Raw genomic sequence first — 10348 nt, 5'->3', positions numbered from 1 at the left:
GGTGAGCAAGTGGATCGATTGGGTCACATAGGTCTAAAGAAGGGAAAAGAGAGAGAGAGAGAGCAGTGACCCTGACATCGGTGCAACGGATGTTGATCAACCAAATGACATCTTATTAAATAAGTGCCTGTGTATTGTACATCTTTTGGAAAGAAATCATTAATGCATGCAATATTATTATTGTGTGCTTTAATTTTGCTTGGGTCATCATCGTCAGTAGCATGTGCATGTACTTGGCAGATGCATGCATGTGAACTCACTTCTCTCGATCATGTACTATATATAAATCCCTAACCTGCTCTTCAGTATTCTTCAACTCAAAAGGCTAAAGAAGAGCAGATGGCTTTAAGCCCAGGTCCCCTAACAAAATATCCATGGGAAAAGCTAGGAAACTTCAAAGTATGTATGAATTAACTTCATTCTGTCCCTTTAATTACATTTCCATTTTATATATGCATGGATTCTTGCATGGTGATGAGGGATGAGTTCTTTCTACTTATGCATGCTTCAAATTACTGTTTTGTCCAGTATGTGGTTTTGGCGCCGTGGATTGTTCACAGCACTTATCAATTTGTGACCAAGGATGAAAAAGAGAGGGATTTGGCCTACTTTCTTATGTTGCCATATTTGCTCTCGAGGGTGATCCATGCCCAGATATGGATAAGCTTAGCTCGTTACATGACTGCGAAGAGCAAACACAGGATAGTCGATAAAGGAATCGAATTTGAACAAGTGGACAGAGAAAGAAACTGGTTAGTAGTATATATCTTCACTTCATTCCCATTATTAATTAATTAATTCTGTTTTCTCTTGACTTAACATATCAGCTAGCTAGTTGTTTGATGAGGAAACTAATTAATGGTGGCAGGGATGACAATATCATTTTCAATGGTATTATATACTACCTTGCAATTACTCTGTTGCCTGGGGCTTCCAGAATGCCAATGTTTAGATGGGATGGCATACTTATTGCAGCACTCGTTCATGTGGGTCCTGTGGAGTTCCTCTACTACTGGTTTCATAGAGCATTGCACCATCACATCCTTTACACGGGCTACCATTCCCATCATCATTCCTCCATTGTCACAGAGCCTATAACATGTAATAACTAATAACTACATCTGTCATACATGCATGTGCAATATATATATACGCTTCACATATCACATATATGTTATACATGCATTAACATGCATTTCTCAGCTCTAGTTGGTTCAGGTTTTTGAGAGTTGCCTTCTTTTTTCCAGTAGGGAGATGGCTAATTGATTAAGCTTTTCTTTTATTTTCGTTTAATGAACAATTATTTTTTCTTTTAAAAAAAAAATGAATCATTTACTATAGCACTCCTGTATATAGTCTCACGGCCGGATTTACTTAAACCTACTCTTAATTAGTTTTCACGGATTTAATTACTAGATCGAACATCCTTGTTTTTTGTTTTATATAATTAATGGCATATATAATTGTAATTAAGAGTTGAATTAATGTATGTTTAATAGTTAAACATATTTTTAAGTGTCATTATTACTTTTTATCTTATATAATGGCATCATTGTAAATATATTAATGCTTAATCAATTATAATTAAAACAAGGCTAAACCCTCATTATTTTTTATTTTTGTCTTATATATATGGCATCATTGTGTTGAGTTCCACGGGGTTAAGCCCTTCACACATTTTATGATACTTGAGTTCCATCGATCTATCCAGCGGTTTATCTGTTGAATAAATCCTTCTTTTTATCTATCAAGTGATAAACGAGATTTAAACAAAGGAAACTTTGCATGTGTGATTTAATCATTAGAAGTTTAGAACCTCACACAGAGATTCAGTTTCTCACAAGCCGAGATTGCCCAAAGATTCCATTTACTACAATATGGGTGTTACATCCGTACCTATTTTAAATTTGTTTTTAGTATATAGTAGGGACCCGTGTGATGTACGGGAAAATTTGAAAGATTTAATAATTTTGTTTTTCATTTAATGTTGATTTATAAAAAATAATTATTGTTAATTGAATATGAACAAATAATTTTTAATAAATTTAGTTTTATTAATAATTTGTAGTAATTTTAAAAATTTGTATTTTTAAATTTTATTATTTTTAAATAAAATTTTGATTAATTTTAAATAAATAAAAATAATTATAAAAGCTAACATTTTTATTAATTCCACTAATAATTAACAATTATATAGTAATGACAACGGGGTGGGTTCAGGGCAGGGCACCCCATCCTTTTCCTTGCCCCATAGTCAAGACACTCTACCCCAACCCCGCCTCGTCCTCAGTGTCATGCAGGTTCAGGACAAGGTAACCGTTCCTCAATGTCGAGCGAGTTCAGGGGCAAGGCACCCCACTCCTCATCAAGGATGGAGAGTCCTCAAATTTCCTTGCCCCGCCCCCAATATTGGGCGGGTTCAAGTAGAGGTGTAAATTGGGTCGTGCTGGGTTGGCACGACACAAACTACATGTGGCCCGCACAAAGTGCGAGTTATGTTGTGCTGGCCCACGAGGCATCCTGGGTCGTGCCTCCCTCCTCTAGGATAATTTGCGGGTCGGTTCGGCATAGCCCATGGCTCAAGCCCGCACAGGCCCATGCCGTGCTGTGGGTCGGGCTAGTCCATGGGTCAGGCCTTGGGCCAAGGCATGCCGCACACCAAGCCAAGATCAAGGAGAGGCACCCACTCCACGTCCAAGGTTTTTAAAATTGGACTGAATAGGGAACTATTCTGGGGTTGAATGGTTTGACTATTCGGTCTGAACGGATGACCCGCTCTAACAAAAACTATTAGAAAAACAAAAAAAGGCCAAAAACTGTTATCTGGGTTGACGGTTCGACCACCCAGGTCAGTGGTTCGCTAACCAAATAAACAGTTTTTGGACAAAAAACAGTTTTGAGGTGAAATGATGTCTGGTTCCCAATTTTTCTAGTCTAACCATCTGGTTTGATCCAGTTTTGAAAACACTGCCCCTGTCAACCCAATATTCAATTTGATGATAAAAATAATCAAATGGATATATTGAGTATCAACCACATGGTAAATTTCTAAAAGTACACTAAGTTGTCTTTAATATTCAAAAATATAATTTTATGAAAATTTTGGAAATTTTATTATACTTGTGTAATTTTGAAAATTTATTCAAATTTATTTAAATTTTTATTAAATAATTTATTTTCTTTTTAAATGGTTTACTTACAAAATTATACTAATTTATCTTATAATTTCTAATATAAACTAACCAATAATTTCCTTTTACCAATATTATACTAATTTATCTTAATAATTTGTGTAATTATTTGTTCAAATTATAGTTTTCCATTTCCCATAGTCATTTATCTTTAATAATTTCAATAATTTGCAATGAAAATTACATAATTTTTCAATGGTTTTCCAAAATCTACCAAATGTAATAAATTTTCCTACAATTTCCAAAATATTGTAATAATTTTCAATAATTATTTAATGTATTTTAAATAAACTTTCAAATACTTCATATCTTTTAATTTCAAAAATGTTATTTTATGAAAATGTAGTTTTATGAAATTTTTTGAAAAATTTATTACTCTTTTGTAACTATGGGGATTTATTGAAATTTTTTTAAATTGTTATTAAATATACTTTTTTATTTGGCAGTTTACTAACAAAATTACACTAATTTATCTTTTATTTTCAATATAAATTAATTAATAATTTCATTATCTAACATTATAATATTTTGTTCTCCCATTTGTATTTGATTATTAATTATAATAAATAAAAAGAACTAAAATTTTATACTTTTTGATAATTGTTAAATATAATTCTCAATTTTATAAAAATTAGTTAAAGAGTTTTCAATTTCTATAAAATGTTGTTAATGAGTTAATTAATAACAATATTTATTAATTTTTGGTAATTTACTAACCGTATTTATTAAATTTTGGTAATAGCACTATTTAATACTCATTGAATATGGGTGGGATTAAATATTAATTGTATTTAACTATTTATTAATTAATATTAATATTTTAAACGAAGGAGAGTGGATATAGATTGGGGGGATGCATTTTAGGTAGTTGGGTGACATGGCTTAAGGGAAGGGGAGAGGAGAGAAAGTCAAAGAGAATGGGGATAATGGAGCAAAGAGAGGCACGATGACGGGGACCCGTGCTTTGTTAAGCGAAAGTTAAACAATAGAAATACATAAGAGTATATAATTGTTTTATATTTTAACTTTTTAATAAACAATCCAATCAGACTCAACCCGAGTTGGTCGGTTTTCTAGTATTTCAGATTGGCTTTGGTTTAATAAATATATTAATATTTTATATTTTAAATTTAATTTTTTAATACGGAAAAGTAGAAAAATTTTCATATTTGTTAGTCTAAAATATTTTATATCATAGATTTAATTTTTGTAATTTATTTTTTATATAATATCATTGTAATTTATGAAATTTATAGTTATCTAATAAAATGAAAAGAATAAACAAAACAAAATACAACGCTAAAACACGGGTTCTATTTGGAATAAATCAAACCCATGTTTAAACTATAATATTATTAAAACTATCAATTAATATTTTTTGTATTTAAATTTCCTATTTTTATTTGTGTTTATTAAGTTTGATTTTTAACTGTAATTGAAATGTTTTTAATATTTATTAGTTTTAAGTGAAAGCTTAATGGATTTTTAAATTAATATTTTTATTTTTCTTGATTTATGTTTGATTTTTTTAAGCTGAACCTATTTATATTATTTGATTTATTAATATTTTACTTTATTATGTTGTATTACTATTCTCACTCTCTCTCTATCTATCTATCTATCTATCTAATTATCTATATATATGAACATATTCATGTAATGGGACAAAGATTGAATAGAAGTACGGGAGATTCTAACCTGCTACATGGAGAGTATTAATCTATTAATCCATGTATACTATTATAAAGAAAATAGTTGCTTTGTTTTTGATGCAGGTAATTAATATAAAAATTAAAATTACATCTTTCACTTGTACACATGCATAACCATGCCCATACAGTAGTATTACTCAAAATGTAATTACATGATTAACTTCCTTTTGTTTTATTGTATGTGGCAGCCGTGATTCATCCATTCGCAGAAATTATCGTTTATTTCATTCTCTTTTGTATTCCGACCTCAGCCGCGTTAGCCACAGGGACTCTTTCATTTGCAGCAGCTGTAGGATACGCAACTTATATTGACATAATGAACTATGTGGGGCATTGCAATTTCGAGATATTCCCCAAGTGGCTCTTTAATATATTCCCCCCTCTCAAGTACCTCGTCTATACTCCATCGTAAGTCAATTTCATAAAGTGCATTTTGGTTATAAGGATTCGTTTGGTTGACAATTGGAATCAAAATAATCTATTCTTATAGTCTCTTTGGTTCAAACAAAAATCATAATGCGAATTGAAATCAGTTAAAATAGGATTTTATTCCGATTAGAGAAGGGAATGGCCATACCCTCAAAATGGGAGAATGTCATTCCACCAGAAACCAAATGAGATTTGGTTCTACTCAACCAAATAGTTGAAATCAGAATCCGATTTTAAACTCTAGATTCCTGTATATATTGTAATTTTGATTTTAAAATGCTAATAGATGCATATAGAAAAGCATGCAGCATATTGAAAACTTATGCAACAGGTTTCATTCTCTTCATCACACCAAATTCCGGACCAATTACTCTCTCTTCATGCCTATTTACGATTACATGTACGGTACCGTGGATGACACCACGGATACACTATATGAAGCCTCTGTGAAAGGAAAGAAAGAGACCCCAGACATAGTCCATCTGACACATCTGCCTACACTAGAATCCATCTACTATCTACGGCCAGGATTTGCTTCATTGGCTTCTTACCCCTACGCTTCAACTTCAAAATGGTATATCTGGATGTTGTGGCCAGTGACATATGGGTCCATGCTGTTGACTTGGATCTTCGATTCCACCTTTACTGTGGAGAGGAATATGTTCAGGGAACTCAAAATGCAAACATGGGCTATACCAAGATACAGTTACCAAGTAAGAAATTAATGTATATATTCTTCACTTTTTTTTTTTTTAACTCTTTTTATGAAAAAAATGATGATTATGAACACTTCTTCATCTTTTAAAAGTAAGAAAAATAATTAATTCCAAATTTTGTTATTACAGTATTTGTTATCCTGGAAAAGAAATGCAATTAATACTTTGATTGAGAAAGCCATACTAGAGGCTAATGAGGCGGGAGTAAAGGTGATGAGTTTAGGTCTTCTAAACCAGGCAAGTAGCTAATAGTTGTGCTTTCTATTGTTTTGTTATTACAGCTAGGAAATTTTCTCATCATTTCTTTTCTTCTACAAAAAAATAAAAATAAAAATAAAAAACCATTGTTTATTTCAAATTTAGGCTTGATTAATTTCCCAGGATTAATTCCAGATATCCTACACTACTTTTCTTTTGTATAAATGGGGTACAAGAAAACTATTCTGTTCAGCCACTTCAGCCGTTATTCAACGGCCCCTTAAATTTGCTGCATTGATTAAGTAAATTTATTGCTATTGATATAATAGAGTCAGGTAATTAAGATAGCAGCAACAAACACTAAGTTGGGTAATGGGTCTGTTGGTTGTTTTGTTTCTGCTTTTTCTCCTTCATTTGTTCAAGTGGGATGTATGGGTTTTCTTCTACTCATTGAACAGAAAGGAATTAACAGTTGTATTATTTTCCAACATCTCTCTCACCACTAATATAATTTCGTAATTGACAGGGAGAGGAATTGAATCGAAATGGCGAACTCTATGTTCAGAGACATCCAAAACTCAAGATCAAGCTTGTGGATGGTAGTAGCTTAGTGGTTGCTATTGTACTTAATAGCATTCCAAAGGGAACACAGCAAGTACTTATAAGGGGGAAACTTTCTAAAGTAGTTTCAGCCATTTCCTTGCTTTTATGCCGAAGAGGAATCCAGGTACATTCTTTCCTTCTAATTGATGCTAGCATTTGATTAATTTTGAATGTGAAATCAAGTGATTTCAGCTCTTGAAAAAATTAAAGATTAATTGATTCCAATAAACTGGCATTACAATGTGAGGTTTAATTTGGGCAGCTAATGAAATTTAACTAGCTAGCTATAAATAGGAAGTTAGTCCAATATTAAATCTTCACCAAGTAGGTAAAATATAGGCTTAGACATCATATATGGTTTTTCCGTCCTCTCACATTGCTAAAATGGAACAGGTAGCTGTAGCAAGCAAGGACGATTTTGAGAAGCTTAAATTGCAACTCCCTGCAGAGTTGTCAAGTTTGTTGATCCTCTCAAGTAGCTATAAACAGAAGGTAAAGAAAGTTTACTGTTGATGAGAAGCTTAGCAGATGCATTTGGAAATTAATGATAATTTATGGAGTCATTGTAGGTATGGTTGGTGGATAATGAAACAATGACAGATAAAGAACAGCAGAAAGCAGTTGAAGGGACATACTTCATTCCATTGTCTCAACTTCCACTCAAGAAGGTGCGGAAGGACTGTGTTTACTACAACACACCAGCCATGGCCATCCCCAAAGCTTTTGTGAACGTGCATTCTTGTGAGGTTTGTGCTCCTTCTCTTGCTTTACTTTTGACAGAATAACCATTAATTTCTTCTGTCTTGACATATATATAAATGAATGGTTCTCACAGAATTGGCTGCCGAGAAGGGTGATGAGTGCATGGAGAATAGGAGGAATTGTGCATGCTCTGGAGGGATTGGATGCACATGAATGCGGAGACACAATTCTTGATGTAGAGAAGGTTTGGCGTGCAGCTCTGCATCATGGATTCCTTCCTCTACCTCAAGACTGCTATTGAGGGTTCCTTGTTGCTCAGAATAACATCGATCATAATAAAGGAGTTGGGCTTTCACCAATTTGATGTTGACATTAAGTACTACAACATGTTACTATTTGGTTATAACAATTTTCCATGGGATGGTGTGTTTAAGAAAAAAAAGGAGCTTCTGAGCCTTTTACTCTCATGGTAGTGTTTTGTTCTTGAAACTTTCTTCCTTTTGTCAATGCCATTGATTAGGCATACCTCCTTTGTTATGGACGCATTCGTGGGGAAGAAGTACCGCCGCCGGCAGCAGCAGTAACGTGGGACCCTCATCAGATTATCTAGTTAGCCACAGTTCATCTTACCTTATCTTTATCTTATCTGCTTTCTTACTCTTATCTTATCTGTTCCAATAAGGATTAGTATTGAGTCTGATTTATCTTAGGGAGTTTTTATCCTTCTTGAGTAGGGAGTCTTATCTAGGAGTCTTATCTATCTTATCTGTAAGCAATTTAGTTAGTCTTATCTAGGAGTCTTATCTAAGAGTCTTATCTATCTTATCTGTAAGCAGTTTAGTTATCAAGGAGTCTTCCTACAAGGAGGACTCTTACCTCTTGTAATCTCCTATTTAAGGAGCTGAAATTATTGAATAAGGATATCAAATTTCCAGTCAAGAAAGAGAGCAAAAGGAGAGTTCGGTGATCTCTTGGACAAATCACCCTCTAGGATGCCAAGATAGGTACGGCTAGGAAGGGGAGGAACAAGGGAAAACAAGAGCTTTTCCCCGTGGACCGACCCGTGACGCGATCCTACGCCCGGGCCCATAACATCCTTTACAATGGGGGTTTCCATCCATCCATTTTATCAAACTCAAATTTGGCAGAAGTTCTATTGGAAGGAACCCAGGTGCATTTGGACTTTGGAGTCATAAATCACTAGGGTGAAGTTTTGAGCCATATTCTTGATCTACAGATCAAGATGACTAAATCTGAGCCAAATTCCTAGCATTGGTACAAGGTATGACATCCAGCTATAACTACATCTATTAGAACTACTTTCATCCAACAGCCAGAAGAAAAGTTACAGATTAAATCATGCAATGGATGGGAAAGAAACAGATAAAAGTCAGGTATTCAAAAGCAATATCAATGATATTAGAAAGCATAAAAGGTCTTGAGGTAGTCTTGCACATCTAGAGGACATTTTTCTGTAATTTGCTATGTTTCATAGTGTAAAGTCATGAAGAAAACCAATAAAATAAAAGATCAAATCAAATTGTGTCAGAGTGTTGACCTCTAAACTGGTTTGAGAGAAACTGAATTTTACAAAAGATAAAATTCAACCTATCAAAAATTCAGTTCCAAAATGAATACGTCAGCTCATTTAGAAGTATATGCCTAATCACTAAGCATAGTAGTATACTCCATTCATGATTCTGTGCGCAGCTTTGGTGAGTAAATGGAGTAACTCTTTTACATAAAATATGACAAGTTATCATTGTCCCCTGCAATGAGTTAATAGTCCAGATAAATAGAATATGAATGCCAAATCAATTCCTAGCATTAGTACAAGGTATGACATTCAGACATAACTACATCTATTAGCAAAATGAACAATGACTAACAAGCATCTAATGCACCATCTTTGTCAATGTGTGGCAATGTGACTTTGAAGGAAAGGGAAATCTATCATATGGATGGTTGAACCATGTTAGAGGGTTGGGAAAAATTTCAAAAATTTTCTTTTACCCTTCCAAGAATCGTATTCCCAGTTTTATAAAAACTGCATTTTTCAAGGATTGTTCTTGCACTGAACCAGACCAGATCTGAAACCAAAAGGGAGAAGACAACAGACAATTTGACTGCTCCTGTCTTCTGCTCTTTTCTTCCTGTTCTTGCCGCCCCTACCTAGTTCGATCTCCACCTATGGGAGTGATCAAGAATCATTCTTGATATTGCTTCTTGCTAGAAGAGGCAATCTGAAGTCGTGCTCACTAGCCCTCCATCATATTCTTGTTAAAGAATTTGGTTCTTGCTGAAGAGCCGTCCTGCTGATTCTGCTTCATGTCACACCGTGTCATCTTCGGTGGAAGCAGTCTTTGGTCTTCTCCTTGGGTGTGAACACCTTCATTGGGGGTTTACTATTACTCTGTATCAGGTATATCCCTCTACTCCCTTTTGGTTTCAGATCTAGTCTAGTTTGGTTTCAAGATTGATCCTTGAAAATGCAGTTTTCTAAAATAGGGAATGCAATTCCCACATGGGAGAGAGAAATTTTTGAAATTTCGCCCAACCTTCCTATAGGGTTCAGCCATGCATATGATGGATCTCTCATCCCTTCAGAAGGCCCAAGGACAATGGACTTAAGTGAGATATAGCCCATCAGGTAAAACAACCCTAAATGGTTTCTTACACTTAACCTCTCAGCCCATAATGATCAAACACTGCCCAACAGGGAAGGATCTCTCCCCTGGCTGCAAGGTGTAGTGTTGCACTCTTTGCTCGGATGGGTCCCAGGATCTAAACACCCTTT

General features: G+C 34.1%; 1 protein-coding gene across 2 annotated transcripts; it reads left to right on the top strand.

The window, feature by feature from the left end:
* Positions 1-265: 265 nt before the first annotated feature.
* LOC104590840 (very-long-chain aldehyde decarbonylase GL1-4-like) lies at positions 266-8494 on the top strand. Of its 2 annotated transcripts, none has more exons than XM_088895699.1 (10): positions 266-399; positions 529-752; positions 869-1101; positions 5092-5311; positions 5664-6045; positions 6178-6289; positions 6777-6973; positions 7243-7341; positions 7419-7595; positions 7685-8494. In XM_088895699.1, the coding sequence occupies exons 1-10, from the start codon at positions 340-342 to the stop codon at positions 7850-7852; spliced, it is 1872 nt and encodes a 623-aa protein (XP_088751825.1). In that variant the 5' UTR covers positions 266-339; the 3' UTR covers positions 7853-8494. The 2 variants fall into 2 exon arrangements, with proteins under 2 accessions (XP_088751825.1, XP_010247895.1); XM_010249593.2 differs by having other exon boundaries at positions 267-399; positions 6178-6285; positions 6773-6973.
* The last annotated feature ends 1854 nt before the right edge of the window (positions 8495-10348 follow it).

The sequence above is a fragment of the Nelumbo nucifera genome, chromosome 1 (genome assembly GCF_055504915.1).
Source record: "Nelumbo nucifera cultivar China Antique chromosome 1, China Antique-T2T, whole genome shotgun sequence".
NCBI lineage: Eukaryota > Viridiplantae > Streptophyta > Magnoliopsida > Proteales > Nelumbonaceae > Nelumbo > Nelumbo nucifera.
Note: the sequence above shows the minus strand (reverse complement) of the source record. Positions and strands in the feature narration are given on the sequence as shown.

Coding starts and splice junctions, on each gene's coding strand:
- LOC104590840 (XM_088895699.1), top strand. CDS start 340: ATGGCTTTAAGCCCAGGTCCCCTAACAAAATATCCATGGGAAAAGCTA. Junction 5,312..5,663: donor TACCTCGTCTATACTCCATC/GTAAGTCAATTT, acceptor CTTATGCAACAG/GTTTCATTCTCTTCATCACA. Junction 7,342..7,418: donor CAAGTAGCTATAAACAGAAG/GTAAAGAAAGTT, acceptor GAGTCATTGTAG/GTATGGTTGGTGGATAATGA.